This window comes from Ovis canadensis, chromosome 8 (assembly GCF_042477335.2).
Source record: "Ovis canadensis isolate MfBH-ARS-UI-01 breed Bighorn chromosome 8, ARS-UI_OviCan_v2, whole genome shotgun sequence".
In the NCBI taxonomy this organism is placed as follows: domain Eukaryota; kingdom Metazoa; phylum Chordata; class Mammalia; order Artiodactyla; family Bovidae; genus Ovis; species Ovis canadensis.
This window is the reverse complement of record NC_091252.1, coordinates 20,999,134-21,025,737: the sequence shown is the minus strand read 5'-3', so window position 1 is coordinate 21,025,737 and position 26,604 is coordinate 20,999,134. Positions and strand designations below refer to the sequence as shown.

Here is a 26,604-nt window from a genome sequence, read left to right as displayed (position 1 = left end):
TGGTTAGCCGTTCCCTTCTCCAGGGGATCTTCCCAACCCAGGGATCGAACCCAGGTCTCCCGCACTGCAGGTGGATTCTTCACCCGCTGAGCTACCAGGGAAGCCCAAGAATCCTGGAGTGGTAGATAATGGTATCTGCGTGTTAATAATGGTGGAGGAAAGTTTAATAATGTTAAGAGATGCAACCACGGTCATTTTAGTTCAAAAGGAAAACAAATAACCTGTAACAGTTTAATCCAAGTATTAAAATAAAACACCATTTTATTTAGATTTTCTATTGATTTCTAGCCTTCCTCCACAGTGCCAGGTGTGCTCCCATGCCTCCCAAGTCTAGGAAGTCAGATCTGGAGTAAGATTAGGTAATTGAGGGATATCAATTTGATGACTGGCCATAGCAAAATGCTTTTAAACATTCACATAATTTCCCGCTAAATATGAAGAAGAAACTTTGGGAAATATCTGAAAGTATAAGAAGAAAAATAATTTTTGAATCAACCATTAACTTCATCATCCTGAGATAATCACTATTAGCTCATGAATTTTCTTTATTCCTTCTTCTGCAAATTATTTTTTAATATAATTAGAAACACAATATTTGTTCAATTATGTAAAATTCCTTTTACTAAACTTTTAAGCACTTTACATCGACTAAGAATTCTTCAAAACCATGATTATTAGTGGCGACATAATGTAACACCGAGTAAATAATTTACTTAACCATTCCCTTATTGGTCAGGATCTCTTTTTTCTTGCCATTAAATAAGGCTATGGTGGTGGTGGCTCAGTCGCTAAGTCTTGTCTGACTCTTGTGACCCCATGGAGTGTAGCCTGCCAGGCTTCTCTGTCCCTGGGATTCCCCAGGCAAGAATACTGGAGTGGGTTGCCATTTCCTTCCCCAGGAGATCTTCCCGACCCAGGGATTGAACCTGGGTCTCCTGCATTGCATGCAGATTCTTTCCTGACTGGGCTAGAGGGAAGCCCATAGTATCTATTATAAATTAGGCTGTAATAAATATTATACATATTTACATAATTTTGACTACTTTAGAATTCATTAGTAAAGAAGATTACTAGGTCAAAAACTATGTAACTTAAAGTTCTCTGTACATATTGCTAAACTATTTTCCAGGAGAGATTTGCACATTAAAATGTCAGCTTGAAATGTTCTAAAAAAGGGATAAAGTTATAACATGTATGACTGAATCTCAAAAATATTATGTCACATGAAAGAAGTCAGACAGAAAAGATCAAATAATGTATTATTTCTTTTTTACAGGAAATGGCCTGAAAAAGCAAATTGATATACAGAGAAACCAGATTAAGGGTTGATGGTAGTTAGGAATGGGAACCAAGTGCCTGCAGATGGGCATGAAGAATCTTTTTGTGGTGATGGCTATGTTGAAACACTAGATTGTGGTGAGAGTACTAGAGCGCTTTAAATTTACTAAAAGAAAAAATGTATTACATATGCTTAAAAAGTATGATTTTTTTTTAATGTCGTTTCAAGAAAATAGTTAAAATTACTTGATAACTAATTACACAATCCACACAGAGTATCATAAATACTACTCAAATTATTCACAAATTTGGAACATAATCTCTAGGAGAGTTGTCAAATAGACTCTTGAGCTCCAAGGGTGAAGTGTGACTTATCTTACCTTTGTGGCTCCAAGGTTAATAGTGGTAACGGAGGCAGACGCAGCAATGGTCGTTTTTTCCGAAGAATCAGCCTGATGCAGCACGCTCCAAAGCAGTGTCACTGAGGACATGATCATGTGGAGGATCGAGAGGATTCCACTGCGGGCTTCAAACAGGTGTTTGTGATCTACGTTGACCAAAAGCTATCAAAGTCAGGGGAAAAAGAAACATCATTTACTGAGGTTTACAAATGGGGACCTATTAGGCCTCACAGTCTTTAAAAACCAGTCAAATATTTGTGCAGTCTCACTTGGTGATATTGTGTAGTAGGATCCAACAAACAGTAGTGGATAATGGCTGTGATCCCTTCCAAAAGGGTAAGAATCATATCTGGTGGGATAATTGATGCCATCCACAGAGGCCTGAAAGAAAATGTATCCATGTGAACACAAGTTCTGTGAACAAGAAGTTCGTGTTTCATCAATAAGAAATGTCCAGCATGTGCTAAGCACACAGTAAGGGCTCAATAAATATTATATCAATAAATGACTAAATAAATAAATTAGGAGCTTTTATATCCTCATCTAATAAAATAACTGTGACACATTAAATGTACTAAAGTTCTTTGGGGATAACAAATTCTAAACAAAATAAATAAATACAGCCAGCAAATTTCTGACAACCACGTAATGGCAGGCCTATCAGTATTAAAGGATACAGCCAGTTTTCTTATATCCAGTACCTGAGCTCACACAGGAGATAAACCAGACACTAGTGTATTAAACACTCGGATAAGTTTTGACAGATTAATTTTGAATATGGCCTGGGGATACAGATAAAATTTGACACCAGACAATGAAAATTCAAAACAAGAAATAAAATCAGATGGGAAAAGTATTCATAATTCTAAATTAATTTTAGTGTGACATTAACTTGCACTTCGGAGAAGGCAATGGCACCCCACTCCAGTACTCTTGCCTGGAAAATCCCATGGATGGAGGAGCCTGGAAGGCTGCAGTCCATGGGGTCACGAAGAGTTGGACACGACTGAGCGACTTCACTTTCACTTTTCACTTTCATGCACTGGAGAAGGAAATGGCAACCCACTCCAGTGTTCTTGCCTGGAGAATCCCAGGGACGGGGGAGCCTAGTGGGCTGCCGTCTATGGGGTTGCACAGAGTCGGACACGACTGAAGCCACTTAGCAGCAGCAGCAACTTGCACTTAGATCAATGTATCAGATAAACCAAGGAAACCCTTTGCAAAGCTTTCTGCTACTTTTGCCAGCTCAGTCAAGAAGAGCATCAAAATTAATTTCAGCTCTATGGAGGAAAAAAGTCCTGTTTATCTATCCCTTCTGTTTTCCATTCTTGATTCTTTTATGGATACTCTTCCTCAATTTTCTTCTTTATGAAAATAACATACTATGTGTAACCTAACAATAACCTCTAATTTATTTACCCAAATTGCAACCGACTTTCTAGATGATGAAGTGGTCATATATGTAAAAAATGCCAATAATGACAAAATTAAAAATCAATTCTTACCTACTATCAGATAACCCTGTTTCATATTTGTACTGTTGAATTAAATTATCTAAATTTCTACAAAGCTGTAGCGTCACAGAGACAACCACTCTCTGGAGAACTTTTCCCATGTAAGGCAAAGTAGATGTGATTAAACCAATCCACTGCGGGTGCATCTTACAGGCACAGTGTTGATGTAAAGCTCGTATCACCGCACAGAGGAACATGCCTTGAGAAGTGATTGGCTGGGCATGCAAATACTGAAGAGAAGTCATGGGCTGATGGGGACTGATGTGCTCCAGATCAGAGACCACAAAGTCAAAACCTGTTTCATTCTCTTCAGGGATAGTCATTACCCTGTGTTCGAGAACAATGAGCCTCTGCAGCACTTTGAGAAGTTGTGACTGGAGTGTGCTGCCATTGTCAAATTCATCTTCGGAGAAATTGATCAGGCTGTCCTCTGAGAAGCCTTCTTCCACAGCAATCATGTTCTTACCTGCCAACTTTTCACTGTGCCATTTCTGTGCACTAAAGATAGACGACAGCAAACAGTGAAGAATCACTTTCTGAACTTTGCACTTAGATAACATATCAGAGATAAAGCTAGGGAAACCTTTTGCTGAGCTTTCTATGACTTTTGCCAGCTCGGTGAAGAGGAGGGTCAAAATTTCGATGCTCATCATCTGCATGTTTCGATTGCCCATTAAATCTTGTGCTGAAACCTTGACATGAGTCGGGTAGTGGCTACGCATATAATACAAACAGAGAGAAATAAGGATTTCTATGTACATAGAACTCCGGAAGTTATGATTTGAGTCCACTGGAATGTGACTGTAAAAATCTTTTCCCATAACGGAAATCCGGTGTCTGGCCAAAAGATTCTGAAGCAGAGACAACTGAGGCGTGTATGCGTTATTTACACTAGTGGTTGAAATGGCATTTACAAAAGCAATGGGGTTGGTCTTCAAGACGGCCTTGATGGCAGAAAAAGCATACAGAGTCCTGGATGAATCGTACAACTGGAGGTACAGGAGCACGTGTTGGTAGAGAGGATGGATGTTGAAATTGGGAGATTTTCGTGATCCTGGAGAACCCATGTCACTCTCAATTTCAGAAATTTCTCCCTCGCCACAGCTGTACCAGTTCTCTAAATCCAGACCGTCACTGAAGAAAACACTGGTCTGCTTGGGTTTTTCGTTTGAAGTTTTCTTCTTGTCATCATCCTTTTTTCTGGCAAGTTTTACTTTCGGTTTTGCTCCTGGTTGTTTACCTGACTCCTTAACAATTGTTTCTTGCTCGGAGACTTTTTCTGATAATTTTTCTTTGAAGCTGAACTGAATGCTACTGTGACTTCTCTGTCGACATCTGGTTTCTGTAGAAGCAACAGAAGAGTCGTGGAAAGTCTGTGCGGTTCCTGAAATACAAGGTGAGGAGCTGTTTCTGGAAATTCCATTTGGCATACACTCACAGCTTCCCTCTGCAGACACAGACAGAAACTGCGAACCGTCGTTATTCAGCAAAGCACTCTGGCTCTGCTGAGCAGGCTGATCTTCATTGCTAGTCACCTCCTCGCCTGGATCCACATCACTGTCCTTCGGGGGCAGCCCTTCCATTTCTGACTGAGATGGCACTGATGCAGATTCCGCTTCGAGGCCACTGACAACTTTACAGATCAGGTCAAAGACCACCTGCTGAACATCATCATCTGGGGAGCCTGCGCTGGGCGCCTGGGAGTCATCTTGCGCAGTCACACTCTCAGGATCGGCTTCATAACTCAAGTTGTCCCCAGCAGAGGACTGAGAACACCCCGAGTCAGACCTCTGAAGTATTTCGATCTGTTGGTCTGGCAGATCGAAATCAGACACAACCATAGGGATTGTCTCACTGCTGGTACTGAGGAGGGACAGTCTGTCACTTAGAGGATTAACAGTAAGGCTGAAGTTCTCCATTTCGTCCATGGTAAGTGTCTTTTCACCATTTCCTTTTGATGCCATGAGTTGTACTTGGCTTACTGGCAAAGAAAGAGAATAAAGAAAAACAATACAAAATACATTAAAATAATTGAAATGTAAACTGAACAAGATTTTTGAATCATTACTTTCATTACTTACTTATATTTTTCTATTAGAATGTTTATTAATATGTTAGACCTTTTAAGTTCAGAAAATTATGCAGATGACTATTAGCTAGAATTTAATAAAGACAACTCAACATTAGAAGGGCTATTACTCAACTGAATTAAACAAAACAGCACATTTAACAGAGAGAAAACATAAAACGTTGCCCTTATCCTCAAATACGACATTCTTTTAAAATAGTTCAGTATATAGTTAATATATAAATACATAATCTCCTTGATTTTAAAAAAATTCAACAAGCATTTATAAATTATCTAGATTGAGTAAGGCCCTAAAAGAGGAGAAGAGCGTGAGAAAAGAACAAAACATCACTCTTTACTCTGAGAAGTTTTAAAACGAGTAGGGGATCACAAATACCCATTTCTGTGCTTTTAGGGGAGCTTTTCTTCAGAGAGGGTGGAAGGCTTAGTTCCATGCAAGAAGTGCAAAATCAGAAGCTTCAAATTCAGGGAAAGCTTCATGACACCACAGATGAAGTCTGAGAAAGATCTCAGAGAGGTGAGAATTCAGCAGACAGGCAGGAACTACTGCAGGCAAAGTGTTAATGCAAAGAAGTGCTGGCAGATAAGCAGAGCAGAACATGTTCTTAAGAGGTCAGGGGAAGCTGTGGAAAGGAAAGGAACCAAGGCTCTGCAGAAACACACTCAACATGAAGCAGGAGCCCAGTTCCGTGCTAACTTCACCACCTACCAGCTGTGAGACTCTGAGAAAGCCACAGCCTCATCGGCAACATGACCTTTTCATTACTGACCTTACAGGATTATTTTACAGGAGAGATAAATGAAATTGATTCTTTTGTCCGTAATGTACAATAATCTAAGGGGCCATTATTGGTGTATTATAGAGGGTATCATTTGACAATTTGTGAATGTCTATTAATTTCTGTTATTAGTAATAGTATTCTATTAACAGTAATAGCAAATATTTATCAAATATTAATCGTAACAGTGGACATTTATCAAACACTTACATGCCAGTCACTGCACTAAGCATGTCACTAACATGACCACACCTAATGCTCGCCATGAAGTTCTGAGAGCTGGGCATAGTCACCCTCATTTTACAGACGAGGGAAATGACACCTGAAATAGAAATGTGCACTGAAAGCTTACTATAGATTCCCAGTGGAGTATCTACAGAACCCTGCAGGACCAGGACTGTAAAGTCTACAGGTTATTTGCTAATGCTGAAGAATGCTTCTGACCAGAGCTATGCTAATGCCTCCCCTGAGAGAGTCAGCTGATAACAGAGATCCAAGTCCTCTAAGATGGTCAGTGATGAGGTGCGAACTGACGCATGCAAGCAGCGCTACTGCACGCAGAGGGGAAGAAAAGCAGCCCACGGAGAGATTCTCACGGTTGGTTCTCTTGACAATCACTGCTGTGTGTTCGCCCCTCTCTTTATTTATTAATTTAATTCTAAATAAAGGTGGTCTACTTCCACGTGATATTCACCATTATTGCAGGAAAAGTTCTGCATGAAATGCTTGTCACTCTCTTCTCCAGGAAAACAGGGAGCCTTATTCCAGTAACGTTCTGCTTGCACTCGCTGCACTGAAACCCTCTGAGTTTTGGGATGCAGTAGGAGCAATAGCAGTGGTTCTAAAACTCTCGCGATATCATGTCTTTGCAGAACTTGGTTCAGCCAGGCTTGTCCCACAGAGCTGGTGGAACCATCGAGACTGTTAAGGCTATCTAGCATGATGAACAGTGACCTACAATAAACACCAGTGATTAAAACAAAGAACAGAATACTTACTTTAGTTTTAATACTCTAATTTTTAAAAAATTAACATTACTCTAAGTTGTATTTCTTACGTTGAATTAACTATTTTAAAGCAGTTATATTTCAGAATAACTTTTGACTACAGCATTTTAATAACCTTAATCCCCAGTCTCAGTAGATACAATGAAATAAAGAAAAAGAAACTGAAGTTACTCAGTCATGTCCGACTCTTTGTGATCCCATGAACTGTAGCCTACCAGGGTCCTCTGTCCATGGGACTTTCCAGGCAAGAGTACTGGAGTGGGTTGCCATTTCCTTCTCCAGGGGATCTTCCCAACCCAGGGATCGAACCTGGGTCTCCCCCGCATTGCAGGCAGACGCTTTTACCATCTGAGCCATCAGGGAAACCAAAAAGATAGAGTGAGAAAGGAGAAAATAGTCCTCTCTCTTTTCTCAAACACTTGTATTTTTTGAAATTTCACAAGCATACATTATTTCTATAAGATAAATACTAAAAAACAGAAGAGAAAAACTTGAGAATTAGTCTGTTTTAGTACCACATTACTGTTTGTATCACTAAATACGGAGCCCTCTGCAAGTCAACACTATTTCCATGTTGCTCTGTGCTCCTTTGCACTCATTCTCTTTATTAGTTGAAGCCATGTGCTTAATTCAAGGAAAGACCTTCTGTGAAAGGTGTGGAGGTATGGTTTGGGATCAGAAAACCAAAGATAAATCTGGGTCGTCTGCTTTATCTCATGTATGATGATCTTGGGCAAATCACTTAACTTCACTGTCATGATGAGAACAGGTGGTTACTGAATTAAGAGCTGGTACTTGTGAAGTACCCAGTCCCAGGGCCCAGTTTACTAGAGGGGTTCAGTAGCAGACCATTAGAGAATGGTGATGCTGCTTTATACCAGCTGAGATAACATCCAGAAGAACACGCATCTGATGCTGAGTGGAGCTTCAAGCACAGTTAGATTTGGGGCTGCCTTGATGAGACTTGCTGGTGAGCCCGTGATGTATGTAAATCTACCTATAAATGGCATCTCCTTGGAAGTCACTGCAAATCTTATTTCTGGTGTCTGAGGCATCTATGTAGTCCAGACAAACAGCAAAACCACTCTCAGGCAGCTAACTGTAGATTTTTTGAATCCACAGAAATGATCCACAGAAGTGCCAGTATTTTAACTGTAGATTCTAAGTCTGGTTCAGGCAAGACTGGGAATAATTGCTAGAGAAACACTTATACCTTCTACTGTTTATATGAAATTTCACTGAATATAGACTCGAGAAGGCTGCATCTGTTGCTATATCCCTGACACTTAGAATGGTGCCTGGCACATAGGAGGAACTTGACGAGGTCACCCAAAGAAAGGAAGGGCACTGGGTGCTCCAGAAATACAAAGGGAAAATCAGTTAGATAAATGAAAATGCCATGCCTTTTAATACAGCTTAGACTAAAAAAAATTATAAATTCTCTTTATAAAATCTGCAAATTGCTCTCTCCTACTCCTGCCAAATTAGCCAGGGCATTCAAGAAAGGAAACATTAAGATATTTTATTATAAAACCTGAATATAAGGGTCACACAATCTTGAGGGCATTAGCCCACTGTGGCCCCTTTTGCCTGGCAAAGCAATAAAAGTTACCCTTTTCTACTTCATGTCCCCTCAAAAACACCTGAATATAAAACATGACCAACCTGTCGAAAGACCGTGCAAAAGATGAGGACTTATTTATATGGAGGTCCCTCGTTAGATGCCAAAGAACTGCAAACTTTGCATGTGCTTCCATCCTTATTTTCTGAGGACAAACATGGGAGATGATATTATTGTCTATGAATATACTGAGTGATTTTTAGTAAGCAAAAAAAAAGTTGCTATGTAAGATAGTATTATGTTCAGTGTTCACAGTATTCTAGTACATGCTGAAATAAGCTGTATTTTTTTGTATGGAAGTAGAAATGCACAAAATACTTAAATATATACAGAAATATTAAACCTAAAGGATCATGCTGCCATAAAAGTTATTATTTAGTTTAGGTGATTAGTTTACTAGATTATAAGAGGGGATGGAAAGAACTAATAATATGCATGTTAATATATCTTGACTACAGGAAACACTTTCCCCTTCATTTTAATATAAGTACACAGTAGTCAAAACTAATTTTATGGCACTATATAATTTGCTTTTGCTCCCAGAAATTATATATTAATTCCAAATGAACTTATCATCACTTATAAAGCTAGTTTATTATATTAAAAATTTAAGGACTTAAAAAAACTATTTCTACACAAAAACTATTACATCACTTTTGCGATTATCTAGAAAAGATTATGTGATAACAATGGATAAAATAATGTAAGAATAAATTATTTAGAATGATCAATATTTGATATTAGATAATAATACATTAGTAGAAATTATAATATTATAAGAAATTGTATAGTCTTTCTCTGGCATTTGTAGAATCCATCAAGTAAAAGATCCCCCAAGTCAGACTGCAACTGTCTAAACTGTGGCAGGTTAGAGGAATGCTTGCTTTTCCTGTTGGCTTAATACATGCTTTTCCAATGAAGCTTGCATGTGTACATCAACCAATACAAACACATAAAAAAAGTAAGTAATAACTGATACTTTAATTTTTTCATGGATATACAATATCCTTATTCAGAACTTAGAAATGTGATATAAGTAAACAGGGATATAATTTGTCCTAGATTTATACTTAAACTACAACAAACTATTACATTAAAACACAAGGCTTTATTTAAAAATTTCTGAACAATTCTGAAAGAATGTACTGAAGGAGAACTAGAACATAACATTTCTCTTGGAACAAACTTTTAATTCTTCTCTTTCACTCCATTTGCCACTTCCCTGCTGCCAAATGCTTCATTTACTCAACACAAAGCCTTTGGAATATAACCTATTCAAACTCACTAGCATTTAGAATTTTTTAAAATGAGGGCAATCCACTTCTAAATGCTGTTCAATGAAATTTTCTATTAATAAAAGACAGCAGACACAGGAAGACCTCAAACTTCGTTGGGTTACCCTGACCAGGTCAGTCAGACTGATCATTACAGCTGCTTTTCAGGCCTGCTCATAACTCAGCCATCTTTAACTGACACTTATGAATCACACTTCATAGGCATAGGATACAAAATCCTTATTTATTCTCTGTCCATGGAATTGTCCAGGCAAGAATACTGGAGTGGATAGCCATTCTCTTCTCCAGGGGATCTTCCTGACTGAGGGATTGAACCCAGGTCTCCTGCATTACAGGCAGATTCTCTACCATCTGAGCCACCAGGGAAGCCCATAACCTCACATAATAGCATTCTGTAACTTACAAATGTCATTTCACACACATTAGTAAATGAATCCACCAGTTTCATAACTGAGACCACTGAATACATCTTTAAACGACCCAAGAACTCAGACCAGCAACAACTTGAATCATCAGTCCGCACTCCTGAATCACAAAATAAACCGAGCATTTGATTTGGGTTGCTTGATTTTTCAGATTACTGTCACTTTTTAGAAAGAACTTTCCTCAAAGAAGAATAGAGCACAGTTATTTTAAAGATATGATAATCATTCTGAATGAAGTTATCTTATTCAGACACTAGATGCCATAATTTTCCTAGGGTTTCCTTAATTTGCCTTTCAGTATAACAGGGGCAGGGGGTAGGGTGGGCACAGGACCAGCAGAGAAGAATGTACCTTATCTTTATGGGTTAACTGCTGGCTTATCACATCCTCACAGATGCTGGATGAAGGAACCAAGTTATGTAATTGATAGAACAGTTCCACACTCTTCTGGTGGTGCTGAGGTGTCGCATCTCCCAGCTGGTTCCACAATGTTAAAGCTACATGCTATTAAAAAAAAAGACGTAAAAGTCACAGTGTTATACAATTGTAAATGAGAACTTTTAAACACTTCCTACTAGGTACAAACAAGCCTCTGACTGCCAGACCTAGAAGGTGTAGCACTCATTATGTCACTGAAATGAGATTTTCCATCTGCTTGCTTCTTGTCATCCAGGTTTCTAGGATCGCTCACAACAGACACTCCTTTAACTAAATTTACTTTAAACACCAGATATGTCTGCACTTTTCACAGGGCCCAGAGAAGACCCCATTTCACTATTTTAGTGACGTTTAGTAAAGTGATGCTAGAAAACACTATTTATAAGAGGATGTAAACCCCACACTGAAGGAAGTTTAATGTTTATGGTTGTATGTCGCAAAGTGAAATATAATTCATAGTTCAAAAATCCAAACTTCTTAAAACATAAAACAGGCTGTGTGTATTTCAGTGCCACATGTGTTAACACAGCACATGGTGATCTATTACAGTCATCAGGGTTCGCCACCACCACAGGATAGAACCCAACTTTAACCTAGCTGGACGGACTATCTGAGGGACGCAATGACTTGAAGATTAAAATTTTTTATATATAAAGAATCTACCTGCTTAAGCAAAATATACTTGATGTTCTTTCTATGCCAAGGATATCATATATGCTGCTGTGAAACAAATCAAAGGATATGCATGTATCACAGATGATCATCAGACAATTTAGGGTTGGAAAACTTTTTCTGGTATTTTGGAGACCTGAGGTTATACTCTATGAAAAGCAAAAGTGTTACAGCCACTTCATCTGGAAACGTATTTTTCAGTATAAATGAACTTTCCTTTTTACCCCAATACTCCTCTCCTTCTTTTTGCCTCCTCACAAAACTGAGGACAGGACTGGCCAAGCAGTACTGATCAAATACGGTATATGGTATCTTTTCCTTACAGTATGATGTTAACAGGTGTTCAGTTAAGCTGACTGTCATCTCTGAAATCTCTGCTAAGCAAATCAGGTCGAGTGTCGTCTTAGTCATGCTTGTAGTTCTCAGAACTTACCTTGAAAAATTCCGTCTTCTCAGCTATGTATCTCAGATTGCCTGGCGTGAGAGGAGGTCTAATCACCACAGCTACTCGTCCCTGGTTCGGACTCAAGGGCTGGGCAGGCTCCGCACTGTTGATGTTTTCCCCAGTGACCACGGCCACAGACTGCGTCAGTCCCACCAGGTCCATCACTAGCGAAATGGCAACACTCTGCACACTGAAATCACTGGCTTGGCTGCAAGCGCTCATCAGCGTCTGGAGCCACAGTGGAGGCTGCACGTGCTCCCAGTCTGAAAGGGAAGCCGCAAGCCAACACAGTCCGTCAGAGTGAACCTTTCATGCATAATCTGTCTTCCAAGTTAATTTCTAAAAACAAAGCACTTAGATCTAAGAACTTAGGCCTTGCTCTGTGAACAAAACCATGGTTTCTCACATACACTAGATCTTCAAGAAAATAAAGCAGCAACAGGAATTTCATAATTTTTTTAATATGTATTTTTCTTATGCCAAGTCAACAATCCATTTTCTGTCCTAAAAAAGTTTATTAATCAACAAATATTACACAGCTCACTGACCTGTGTGTTATACATAAATTTAAAGGAATGTAAATTTATATGATGCTAGTCATAATAAAGGAAATCAGCAGATCTGAATGTTATACTAATTTTCTCCAGAGAAAGGAGTTAATTTCCTCCTCAGCGTCTGCTTGCTCACCAACAAACTGTGAGATATCAAGATCACAAAATTCTCCAACATATCAATCTCCTCAAAATGACAGTATTTTGTTTCAAAAAACTTACAAATTAAAGCAACACTGTTAAAAATTAACTGGCTAAAAAAAGAAAGTAAATCCCAGTTTTAATATCTGAGCATTCCTTAAACTAAAGGGTGAGTGGGTGGGAAGCATGCTATAGAAGATATTTTTAAATAAATAAAACAGAGACAACCTTACCAGTGTCTGACTTCTCAGAACGTAAGTCTGAGGTATGGTTCCCCTCAGCAATGTAAACTGGGAAGCTGGAGCACTCCAGGAAGAGCTGACAGGCAGCGAGGAAGGCAGAGAGGTATTCTTTTGAGGTTTTTTGTTTACTTATATTTCTCTCTTTTACGTCCCCCTGGGAATCCCTGTCCCAGTTCGAAATCTCCCCCTGCTCTCCACTGAGATCCCCTTGATGCTCTGGCGTCAAAGCCTGAGAGAAGGCGCTGCTCTGGATGATGTAGAGGTTGATGAGTCTGGTGAGAAACTGCTGGACATACTCCAAGCAGCACTGCATTGCGGTTTTCTGGGCGGTCTTCCCACTTCGGGGTGCTGCCCCCTGAGCGATTATGGAAGGGGGCTGGATGATCGTTTCTTCAGACCCCACCGTGGAGGCAGTTTCTGTTTCAGAGGATGTGCTCCCAATCGGGATGGCAGCTGCTCCCTGCCCCTCACTCAGCTCTCTGTCAATGTCGTCAGTTCGGTCCGCTTGATACTGTATGAACTCAGTGAACCCACTCTCTGACGAGCGACTACTGGGTGGATTTTCTCCATCTTCGAACACTTCGGTAGGATTTTCAAGAGAAACTGATGAGACCTGGTAGTCAGTAAAAAGAGCAGGAGGCTGAGTAGCTACATGTATATACTAGAAATTAAAATTAAATAGTCACATTTTGAAAGAAGTCAGCTATGGATTAGACTTATTGACAACTCACATTTCACAATTTAATCTATATATCTGGTTAACTCTTAAAACAGTTTCTACAATTGATTCATGTACCTATGATAACAGGAAATACTGAGAGAGTTCTAATTAATATATTAATATAAAGTCTTTCAAGAAATATTTATTATTTGTTATATGCATAACTTAAGCTTAGGGTCTTGAGGGCAAAATATGTATTTGTGAAACTCTCTAAGATCTATATCCTTGTTTCAAACTCCTAACAATTTATTCAATCTACTTCATGAAATCACTTTCCTAACATCTAAATAATGCATGGAAATGAGACATGCAAGGTTGAAAAAATTACATTTTAAGAACTAGAAATAAAATCTACGAGGTCTACTATTCAGGACCATATGAAAGTGAAACCTGTCTGAAGTATGTAAAAGTTCTGTTTCAATGTTTCCCATTAATCTTACACTCTTTCAAGTAACAGTTATTGAACCCATACTATTTGCCACATTAGGTACTAGCAATGAAAGGAATTATTTATAATCTAGAAGAGATAACTAATCACAACACAAACAAAAAACAAACCCACTACTGAAGTAGAATAGAGCTAGAACAGACCGACTGCTCCTTCTCTGTAGAGATGGGATAAGTATAACCATCAGGCCTATTTTCTGGTTTAGTGAGTAAACAAAAGCCGTACACATCATGAACTCCTTGGGCAACTGTGCCAGAGCACTGAATAAGATGACTAAAAAGTGATCTAACGGATGACCCCTGAAGATATACACTCTAAATGCTGCCACAAAGCTGGGCCTCACCCAGAGTTCTTTGCCTCAGTGAGTGACACAACTGTTCATCCAACCAGGAAGGCAGACAGCCAAGGGCGCTTCTTGCTACCTTATCCACCACTCCTCCCCACTTTCCCTACATCCATTCCAGTACAGTGGTCAAGGGTGCTGGCCACTAGTTTGCTAAGGCTCTGACATTTTCCCATTTGGCAAATTACTAATCCTCTCCAAACCCAGGTTACCTAATCTATGTATCAGAGATGGAAATATTTTATACATTTAAGAATTACTATGAGGACTAAGTTAAGACAGTGTATACAGTAGGGGAAAAAAGTGAAAGGGTTAGTTGCTCAGTTATGTCCAACTCTGCGATTCTATGTATAGTAGCCTGCCGGGCTCCTCTGTTCATGGAATTCTCCAGGCAAGGATGCTGGAGTGGGTAGCCATTCCCGTCTCCAGGGGATTTTATCGACCCAGGGATTGAAGCCAGGTCTCCCACATTGCAGGCAGGTTCTTTACCATCTGAGCCTCCAGGGAAGGCCCTGTGTATACAGTGAAGTGACGTCGCTAAGTCGTGTCCGACCCTTTGCGACCCCTTGGTCTGTAGCCCACCAGGCTCCTCCATCCGTGGGAGTCTCCAGGCAAGAGTACTAGAGTGGGTTGCCATTTCCTTCCTCAGTTACTGTGTATACAGTACTTGCCACTTATTAAACACTCAATAAATGTTAGCAATCACTCATTACCCTACCAATCCATTCCTACAGCTTATGGGCTTTTCCTCCTCCACACATGCCTGATCCATCCATTTCTGTCTTCACTCCCCCACGGTGTTAGTACATGTTATCACCACCTCTCACCTGCACTACTGCACGTCTCCCCACAACCATTTCTGTTTCTCAGATCCACACCCCACACTGCAGTCAGAGTAACATTTCTGACACACAAATCTGACTATGTCACTTGCCTTTTTCCTTCAGCGTCTTTCCATTGCTGCTAAGATAAAGAATAAAAGGCTTAGTACAGTGACGAGGCTCTGTAAGGCCCGGCCCCCCACCTGCGCTGACAGCGGTGTCTCCCTCACCGTCTGCGCGATGTTCTTGCGGCCCGAGAGCCTGTGCAGATGCTCCCTGCTGTCTAGTGCTCTCTGCGTCCCACCTCACCTGCGCTGACTCCTCTAGAGCTGCACTCAGACAACCCTTCCCCGAGGAAGCCTTCCCTGGCCCCTGATCTAGGTCAGATCACCCCATTTCCCACATTCTGACCACTCTATACTTTCCTTCATACATTTATCACAGCTATAATTAAATGTGTAATTACTTGTTTAATGTGTGTCTCCCAAGTAGAAGGAAAGTGTTGGGAAGGGCAGAATTCACCAAGGTGTGGCTAGTCCACTGCTGGGTACACAGAGTGGGTGCCGAATGGAGGGAGGTTATTTTCGCTACTTCAAAGGTAAAAAACAAACAAACAAACAAACAAAAAACTGAGGCTCAGGGAAGTTCAATACAAAACTCGCCCAATATCACAGAAAATAAGATTAATATTTAGCAGAAGAGCTCAGATTAGACGATTCCAAGTTCACACTCCCTTCATGGCAGCAGATCACTGTCTCTGTAACAGCATAAGAACTGTGACATTATAATGCCAACGATTAAAGGTGGCCATTTGAACTGAACCTGTCCATTTTCCTTCTTTGAAAAATCTTGTATTAATACATTAAAGAAAAAACAAATCTTGTTTAAATGGTAAAACAGTCATTAGCTTATTATTACTTCTGTCTTAATCTTTTTCATATGAAGATTATAGAACAACGAGCGACATTATGTTAACAGAATTCATACTATAAATTCAGTTATACTTGTATACATTTATAATACTTGGTTGTATGGTCTGTATTACATAACTATGGTTCAGATAGCTTCACAATAAAGTAACTTTCTGAAAATAGAATGGAATGACATGTTTGGACATTTGGGTATAGAGATCCAGGGCACTGATTTTCCAAAAAAGTACTAAGTGCATGAAGACAAAATTAGATTTATAATTTTTAAAAGAATCATTCCATCAGTTACAGTGTCAAAAAAAAGAGATACAGAAAATACTCTCAGCTTTCAAATATGATCAACTTTAGACATCTCAGTGAAGATAATACCATCAAGTTTCAGTAAACCATCCCCCCCAAAGAGAAAAACAACACAGATACTCTGGAAACAGGCAAGAAGATCAAAAGGTGGGGTGGGCAGGAAGCCTATCCAAGGTTAATCAACCACTATATTGCAAAAATATATTATTGAATTATTCTCCATTTAACGTGAATGGATGTTCTTATTTACCTTACCTCTAACCACCAATAAAGTGCCTCCAGATGTTTTGTACATAATATGTGAATATGCTATTCAGAGAACACTACAGTCCCTCTCCAACTTTCAGAAATCTCATTCAAAAAAAAACAACAACCAGTTAACAGTTAACATTTATTTTAGTTTTATTCCTAAGAAGATATTAGAGGCATAAAGGAAAAACAGCACACAAAATGTACTGTCCAACAATGGAATTGATATGTACACCATATAAATAATAAGCACGTAGGAAAGGGAAATAAGACAGACTAGTTTTAGTTTATGTAGGATAATCCTGGGATATATTTAAATTGTTTGGTGGTAATGCTCATGGCATATGTGAAAAGCAATATATTTAGGAGGTACAAGAAAAAAGTTTTAGGGTTAAGACTTGATGGAAAAGGCTGTATGAGATCATCCTGATAATATTTTGCCAGGTTAACAAATTTTTAAATTTTTGTTTTAACATAGTGCCTCTGCGCCTATATTCAATGAAATTACATGATTCCATTACTGTTTTCATTACATTCACTGAAAAAGAACTGTAATGTTATAAACTTGAAAGCTTTTAAATTCTTGATTTTTGCATACTTGTTTAAATATGCTACTAGTGCCAAACATTAAAATTACTGTTGATCCTGAGCAGTGTGGGGGTTAGAGGAACCAAGGTCGTACAAAGTCAAAAACCCACATGTAACTTTTGATACCCCCAAAATTTAACTACTAAAAGCTTACAGTTGACTGGAAGTCTTACCAATAACATAAATAGTTAGTTAAAACACATTTTGTATATGTATATCTATGTATATCTTATGCATTCATAACATACCTTTTTCTTAATTTTTGTGATATTTTTAGGGTACATGATTTATCTGGGAGTTTTTTCAAACTATCACAAATTTTCAAAAAATTTTCCAATATATTTAGTGGAAAAAAAATCTGCATATAAGTGGACCCACTCAGTTCAAACCAGTGTTGTTCAAGGGTCAACTACGTTACAATTCTATTCAACATCATAAAGTGAGCATCAAGAACCTGGAAGACTGAGGAGAGCAAAAAGATTCTGGATTTCAAGAAGAACATGTCAAAAATTTAGTGTGCATATGAAAAGGACCAATAAACTTTGGCTTATAAGCCTGCTGTTTAATAGGATAGTTATTAGACACATGTGGCCTACTGAGATGTTGAAATGTGCTGATCTGACAGGGAAATTAAAATTTTTAATTCAATTAATTTTAATTAAAATTTTAGAAATAATACTTAATTTAGTTCCAAGAAAATTTTAAAGTATGGTTAGAACAACCTGGGTATGTGAATTTAATTTTTCAAATGTAAATTTTATGAACTTAAGTACAGAGAAAGTACTTCTAAAAAAATTTTAGTATTTGAATGTGCTATAAGTAAAAAATACAGAGTAGAATTTTGAAGGCGGTATCAAAAAATGTAAAATGTCTAATATTTTTATGTCACATCAATTTTATATTGATTGCATGTTGGACTGACAATATATTTGCTCTAATGGGATAAATATAATCAAGATTATTTTTACCTTTTTCTATTTTTTAATGTAGTTACCAGAAAATTTTAAATTATATATGTTGCTTGTATATAAATTATATATAATATATAACATAAGTTATATATTATAATTTATAATATATGAATTATATATATTTCTCTTGCAAAGTGTGAATACAGACAGTTATATTGCACTGGAGCCAAAAAAGCCTACAAAACAGTCTACTGCCAGAACACTGGGAACAAGGAAAGACTCACTAATATTTAAATGATTACGTGCAGTGATTTTAGTTAGAAACCGTTCTGCCTTGAAGAAATATATTTGGTTTAGAACGAAAAATAATTATGAAACATTACCTTTTTGTCTTCCCACTCCTTGACTGAGTTGTTCTGCCCACTTGGAAACTGCAACACACCTCCAGTGCTGGCAGATAACAGAGGAGGTTGAACCTTGCTAAGAATCTTTGAGCAGAGCCTGAGTGAATCTGTGAGTTCGGTCAAGTGCAATGTCTGGAGATGGCTTGTCAGGGCGGATATCATTCGGAGCAGCAGCTGGGGTAAGTGTTCTGTCTGGATTTCAATGTAAGTCTCCTGGAAATAAATGTGAAATGACAAAAGTTTACACAGTGTATAACCCCACAGTTATGTTGTTTTTAATCTATATACAGAAAAAGGAAATAATTTTATATGTATCATGCTCTTAATTAACACTGGTCATTTATTACTAATGACATAAAATTTCTATTCCAAAAATCTCAATTTAAGTACTTCAAAGCATGTATTATAGAAGAACCCCAGTTTTACTTCTTATAATACTGAAATTATAACATAAAAAAGTAAACAATCAGTTAAAAACAAAACAGGCTGAATGTCATACCTGACATAGCACCCTCATACTTCTAGTAGGCTTCAAAAGGAGAAAGCAAAGAATTGAGGAGAGAAAAGGGGAAAAGATTTCCAACAGTATTCATTTAATAGCATCATTAATGAATACAAAGGCAGCAATAGACTACTATATACTAAACATATAAGATTTCAATAACATGCAATTACAAAATAAATTCCATTTCTTATATAAGAATTATATATATATATTATAGATTATGTAGGTCAGAAGACAAAACCATTGAAAAATTTTATTTAAAAAGCTAGGCCAAAAGGAAAATTAATTTAATTTAAAAATGATACTTATTTGAAGATGAGGTCTATCTTCAACATGAAATATTTGAGCTGTGCTATTACATTTCCCCAATATTTTTTTACCAAGGTGATCTTACCAAAGAAACTATATCCAACAAAAAATCCACCAGTAAGCAGAAACTGGTCAGCTGTAATTCAGATGACTCACTACTATCTCCAGGCCCAGTCTGAAGTCTGGCATGCAGTGTCCTCCTAAAAGGACAAAATTCACTTTATCAAGTATACTATCAAGTGATCTGAATACATGTGACAACACTGTTGCCTTTTTAATGTGAGTCACATCAACACTGGGATGCACATAATTCAGTTCTTGTGGTGAAGTATGTTCCCTTTCCCCTAGGACACTACCTCATGGAACATTCCCAAAGCAAGATTACTAGGCTGAACCTCTCCCTGGAACCCCCATCCTGAACTTCCAAGTATTCTGGATGGTTCTATTTGGGACTCATTTCCCATTTCCCCCACTATACATTTCCTCTCTTGGTTAAAATGCATTACTTGCTGCTTGATTTCCAGTGTTTGTTCATACCAACTTGCCCTTCTGGACTGTCATCCTCCCCTAATCTCATCCTTTCACATCCAGAACACAGCCATTCTTCAAGGTTTGAGATCAGAAGTTACCTCTTCCAGGAAGACTCTTCTGATCCAAGCAGTAGAGAGCATTCCTCCAACAAACATGCATATTAAATTGTATTAATGCTAAATGATCATACACTGCCCTATACCCTGAAGACACGAAGAAGATGATCCAGTCCCCAGCCAGCAAGAAATATAAGCGTAGAGACAAATAATGTCAGTGTATGAGAAGCAGATTCTGATGCACATTTGAATCTTTCTTTGAACCTCTTTACTGAACCTTTCCAGATGGGTGAGGGAGAAGAGTATTTTACAAGACAGCACGAGTGAAGGCTCAGCAGTAGTCAGGGAACAGTCCAGGTTAATTAAGGTGCAGTTAATGTTCTTCAGGGCGTACTCTAGGTCAAATAAAGAAGGGTGTGTGTATGCATGCATGCAAGCACCAGTGTGTGTGTGTGTGTGTGTGTGTGCGCATGTGAATATGAATGCAGAAAGTTCAGTTGAATTCAGTCGCTCAGTCATGTCTGACTCTTTGTTACCCCATGAACCACAGCACGCCAGGCCTCCCTGTCTATCACCAACTCCCAGAGTCTACCCAAACTCATGTCCATCGAGTTGGTGATGCCATCCAACCGTCTCATCCTCTGTCGTCCCCTTCTCCTCCTGCCCTCAATCTTTCCAGCATCAGGGTCTTTTCAAATGAGTTAGCCCTTTGCATCAGGTGGCCAAAGTATTGGAGTTTCAGCTTCAACATCAGTTCTCCCAATGAATAAATAGGACTGGTTGGGTCTCCTTGCTATCCCAGGGACTCTCAAGAGTCTTCTCCAACACCACAATTCAAAAGCATCAATTCTTCTACGCTCAGCTTTCTTTACAGTCCAAGTCTCATATCCATACATGACCACTGGAAAAACCATAGCCTTGACTAGACGGACCTTTGTTGACAAAGTAATGTCTCTGCTTTTGAATATGCTATGTAGGTTGGTCATAACTTTCCTTCCAAGGAGTAAGCGTCTTTTAATTTCGTGGCTGCAGTCATCATCTGCAGTGATTTGGGAGACCCCCAAAATAAAGTCTCTCACTGTTTCCATTGTTTCACCATCTATTTGCCATGAAGTGATGGGACCAGATGCCATGATCTTAGTTTTCTGAATGCTGAGTTTTAAGCCAACTTTTTCATTCTCCTCTTTCACTTTCATCAAGAGGCTCTTTAGTTCTTCACTTTCTGCAATAAGGGTGGTATCCTCTGCATATCTGAGGTTATTGATATTTCTCCCACCAATCCTGATTCCAGCTTGTGTTTCATCCAGTCCAGCATTTCACATGATGTACTCTGCATATAAGTTAAATAAGCAGGGTGACAATATACAGTCTTGACGTACTCTTTTCCTGATTTGGAACCAGTCTGTTGTTCCTTGTCCAGTTCTAACTGTTGCTTCTTGATCTGCATACAGATTTCTCAGGAGGCAGGTTAGGTGGTCTGGTATTCCCAACTCTTTAAGAATTTTCCAGTTTGTTGTGATCCACACAGTCAAAGGCTTTGGCAGTCAATAAAAGCAGTAGTAGATGTTTTTCTGGAACTCTCTTGCTTTTTTGATGATCCAACGGATGTTGGCAATTTGATCTCTGGTTCCTCTGCCTTTTCTAACTCCAGCTTGAACATGTGGAAGTTCACGGTTCACATACTGTTGAAGCCTGGCTTGGAGAGTTTTGATGATCACTTTGCTAGCATGTGAGATGAGTGCAAGTGTGTGGTAGTTTGAGAATTCTTTGGCATTGCCTTTCTACATTCCTACCACATCATAATCTCTCTCTTAAGGTACCTGTAAGCCTTTAATACTACGAATAAGCATGTGCACGTCTTACTGGCTCTTGCTATGAGCTCTTTGAAGACAAGGACTCTCTCTATGTCTAGAGGTAGCAGTTCAATGAGTAAGCATGCAACTTTCTAAATCATTAAATGGATTAATGCTTTATAGTTTTAAAAGACTTCTAAATCTAAGATCATAAACGCGTACTTGTTGATTAAAAGCCCTTGAGTCCTGAAGTTTAATTAATCTGGTTCTGAGAGGATTCGGTAAAAATTTCTTGATAAAAATTCTACTCAGAGTCACTAGTATTACTGGGTTTTCAGAGCATTTTTTAAGCTGTAAGTCCTAAGGGGTGGATAATAATACAGGCTGCTTCTATGTTTTTAAAAACACAAAAGCGACCAAGGAATTTTTTGTTACTCAAAATGAGAAGCATTTTGGGAGAATGTGCTGACCAGCCATAAATTTGCTATTTCCTCTACAACAATGAAAACCTAGATTACTATAGATTGGAAAGGGAAAATCTTTTTCATCTATGCTACTGACTCAATAACTCATCTCTAAGCTCCTTTTCAAAGCTAAGATTATATGATCAATGATTCTATATTCTAGAATGACACAGTAGGACAGATTATGGCCATTAAATAAATAATAATTCTTAGCAGCAGTACTAGACTGTATAAAAGACTATTCTTTTCATTAAACTCAAGAACTCAAAAAACAAAGACTATTAGATTAAAATGAATAAAACAATTTAACATACCTACAACATTCTTCAAACCAACGTGCAACATAATCCCACATATAATAAGGCTCAAAGGAATTAAAGAGAAGGTTGGCAGTTTTAATCAGTTCTGCAGTTTTCTTATTTTCCCTTAATTTACTAAAAAAACAAAAAAAACACACAAAAACTGATTAATGTCAACATTTACATTTTCAAATTTAAATGTGACCGCAAAGTTATTAGGGGAGTACATGTTCCTAGAAAACTTGAAAATGACAATGCTGCAACAAGTAATTTTTATCTTCTGCCACTTTATCACTTTATGCACAGTTATTTTTCCAAATTTGAGTTGTCATAACTTAAATGTATGATTAAGCTCAGAAATCAGCTTTGCATAAAAGAAAAAGCTGTGCTTCCAGCAGAACAGGAAGTTCTTTCTGAATTATTCTGAGAGCCTGATTGTGAATTTGGCATTAAATTCCTTTGTTTTCCTTAGACCATGTAAACTGAACTGTGATTTGATTTTGACAGCCTTGATTCTGAAAGAATTTTGTCTGCCTTCCTGCACTATTCAGGATTTGTTTGAGAAAGGTTAAGTTTATTTTGTGAGTTTCAGTAACAAAAAGAACTAATACTGTTAACAGTCATTCTTACTAAAATTCCACCAGGAAACTTCAAGTGGGAACCCTGTAGCCTATTAAACACTCACCTATCTACCATTTCCTTTCAACCTTAACAATAAAACAATTGTTTTTATATAGAGAGAGGTACTGTCGATTAAAACAAGCATGTTATAGCACAAAGCTAATTAAATACTCTGTGTGCTCAGGAGTGCAGTTGTGTCTGACTCTTTTCTACTCCACAGACTGTAGCCCACCAGGCTCCTCTGTCTATGGAATCTTCCAGACAAGAATACTGGAGTAGGTTACCATTTCCTACTCCAGGGGATCTTCCCAACCCAGAGATCGAATCCATGTCCCCTACTGTTGCCTATACTGGCAGGTGAGCCACCTGGGAAGCCCTAAATATTTTAGAGGACAAAATAAACTATCAGGCAGTGTACAAAATGAAACAGAGTACGAGGTGGGCTTCCCTGGTGGCTCAGACAGTAAAGCAGACGTCTGCCTGCAATGTAGGAGACCTGGGTTCAATCCCTGGGTCAGGAAGATCCCCTGGAGAAAGGAATAGCTACTCACGCTAGTCTTCTTGTTTGGAGAATTCATGGACAGAGGAGCCTGGTGGGCTACAGTCCATGGGGTCGCAAAGAATCGGGACACAACTGAGTGACTGATATACACACACACACAGAGTACCAGGTTAGTCAATAATTACTTCTCAAACAAAAATTGGAGAGGATTTTACTTACTAGAAAGCAAAAACTGTCTTAAACGGCTTTAATATATAAAAGTATGTTTTAGGAAAGCCCAGGTCATCTACAAAGTCTCACCAAGGTGACACTACTAAAATGCAAAGTGGGAATTTTCTGGCAGTTCAGTGGTTAGACTCTGCACTTTCAGTGCTGAGGACCTGGGTCCCATTCCTGGTCAGGGAACTAAGATCCCAAAAGCCACACAGTGTGGCCAAATAAATTGAATCACATGCAAAGTATGTAAAAGAAATTGCTCTCTTGAATCCTTTGTCATAATGATAGGTGATACTGGGGAAAAAAAGTATGCTCCTTAAAGTAGAAAAGAAATGAAAAAATGAGAGTGTCAATATGTATCTACCGTTGACTTGGAGAATAGGATATGTTAACATTATCTGACTTGTCCCAGCCATTACACACACACACACACACACACACACACACACACACACACACCACCCCACCCCCACCCCCCACCCCAACCCAGGTGGCGCTACTGGTAAAGAACCTGCTGGCCAAAGCAGGAGACTTATGTAAGAGACCAGGGTTCAAGCCCTGGGTCAGCAAGATCCCCTGGAGGAGGGCATGGCAACCCACTCCAGTATCGTTGCCTGGAGAATCCCGTGGACAGAGGAGCCTGGTGGTCTAGAGTTCACAGAGTTGCAAAGAGTCAGACACAACTCAAGTGACTTAACCACCCCGCACACACAGATAGACAATCTGAAAGAGGAAATAATTAATCAGTTGAAAAAAGTCAGTAAAGAACACCTATCGCCCTTTGATTCATCTGAAATGACTGTCCAAGTCTTTCTCTGATCTATTCTTTGGTTTCCTGAGTATGCCAAGGCACCAAGAGGCACTCCTCCATGCAAACTACTAGTCCTGGTTACCAAACAAGGTACAGCTTTCGTTATTAACTGATATGTGGCAGCTAATCTCTTGTGAGTTTGATAGGTGTGAATGAATTCTCTGGAACCTATATCTTCACATTAACGGCTAAAATTTAGTTTTCTAAACTGGTGAGCTTGAGAGCCAACCCCGGAAGGTGGTGGCTACACAGCAGTCGTATCTGTTTGAAAGGTCAGTGCAGTTAATTATGAAAGTTCATATTTCTAAAATATAGTAAGACCTTAAATTTACTCGTTCATAACACAAATTTCATACAGCAATGTCTCATTTTAAGTATTAGTAAATGAGGACCTTTGTGTCATGCTTAATTTTTTGGTAATCTACCTGCTTAACTGAGCATGATCTTTGCTGAAGGGTGGTTCCATTTGAAGATCCAATTCTGCTTTGCACTGAGAATATAACGTTCTAAACACTTCAATTAGGACATCTTCTAGGATTACAGGTCCTAAAATTAATACACATATTAAAGATAATAATTAACATTATAAATCATGATTATCTATAAACTGACACAATTAAAGTATGCTTTAAAACAAGTATTTTGAAAAAATAATGTTTTTTCCAGAAGTGAAACTAAACTTCACATCCTGAGAAGCTAACACAAAATAGTAAATAACTGAACAAATGTTTATTTAGAAATTACAGAATCAGGAAAATTGGTCTTGCCAGTTAAAAGCTCTTTCGGCTTGGACAATTTAAACTCCCTTGAATTTTAATTTCTTCATGTAGAATGAGGATAATAAGAATAAACTTATAGGATGATCAGTATTAAGGGTTAGGAAAAATTTTGTAAGATAGGTAGCATACTTTCCAGAATATAATGGGTATTCAATTAATGTAACTTATATTACTATTGTTAATTAAAACAATACAAAAATTCACATGGCTAACCTTTAGCACTGTAAGAGACATCAATCTTAAAAAATTTTCTGAACTTCATCTATTATTACATAATAGTTAAGATAAACTCTCAAAGCCATTGGTACAACTCAAGTTATGTTTATACTTAAATTTTTTCATTTTTATTTTAAGAGTTGGTAGGAAAACTTATGCATATTTTATAAAATACCTATATATAATTTAATAAAATTACATCTTATTATTTCATTTTATTTTGCCTAGGCTTTTCTTAATTTCTGTACCAGCTTCCATAACTGTCTTTCCAATAGATCAAATACATAAGAAATACACAATGAAGAAAGGGAAAACACAAAAAAACAGGATGTGGGGAAGAAAGTTGAGGGATATGACTAAAATATTTTTGCTTAAGTCCTTGAATTCTGGGAATTATACGACAATCATGACAGATCATCAATGTTTTGATTTCAGTAACTTAGCCAGGATTGAGGAGCTTAGACAGCATCTTTAAAGTGACCCTGCTATCTGCGTAGTATAGGGTAGACATATGATAACCCATCAGTTGACTGTATATCTGTATCTTAATGTTCTAGAGCAGTGGTCCCCCATCTTTTTGGCACCAGGGACTACTTTTGTGGAAGACAATTTTTCCACAGATGGTTGGCGGGGGGGAGGGATGGTTTGGGGATGACTCGAGTGCATTAAGTTTACTGTGTACTTTATTTCTATTATGATTACATCAGCTCCACCTCAGACCATCAGCCATTAGATTCTGGAGGCTGGGGACCTCTCTTCCAGGGTGAATTTTAGCAAGGAATCATTGAGAACCTATTATAGGTCATCTCAAAATATGAAAATGTTTCTAAGTGTTACTTAGTCTTATTTTTATTATGCAGCAATACAAAACAACCACATGTGATCTTATG

At 38.3% G+C, this 26,604-nt stretch overlaps 1 protein-coding gene across 5 annotated transcripts in view; it reads right to left on the bottom strand.

Annotated features, from left to right (window-relative positions):
• DOP1A (DOP1 leucine zipper like protein A) overlaps positions 1-26,604 on the bottom strand; it is a 114,730-nt gene that overhangs the window by 29,166 nt on the left and 58,960 nt on the right. For all 5 annotated transcript variants that reach the window (XR_011258760.1, XR_011258759.1, XR_011258758.1 and 2 more), the window contains exons 10-21: positions 25,145-25,265; positions 22,585-22,704; positions 19,512-19,626; positions 18,592-18,825; positions 12,890-13,511; positions 11,953-12,227; positions 10,761-10,913; positions 8,734-8,834; positions 6,756-7,015; positions 3,185-5,174; positions 1,949-2,060; positions 1,659-1,841 (exon numbers count right to left, since the gene is read on the bottom strand). Coding sequence is in view for 2 of the 5 variants with exons in the window: in XM_069598970.1 (XP_069455071.1) it covers positions 1,659-1,841; positions 1,949-2,060; positions 3,185-5,174; positions 6,756-7,015; positions 8,734-8,834; positions 10,761-10,913; positions 11,953-12,227; positions 12,890-13,511; positions 18,592-18,825; positions 19,512-19,626; positions 22,585-22,704; positions 25,145-25,265 (4,286 nt within the window). In the remaining 3 variants the exon portion in view is untranslated. The remainder of the gene's footprint in view (positions 1-1,658; positions 1,842-1,948; positions 2,061-3,184; positions 5,175-6,755; positions 7,016-8,733; positions 8,835-10,760; positions 10,914-11,952; positions 12,228-12,889; positions 13,512-18,591; positions 18,826-19,511; positions 19,627-22,584; positions 22,705-25,144; positions 25,266-26,604) is intronic.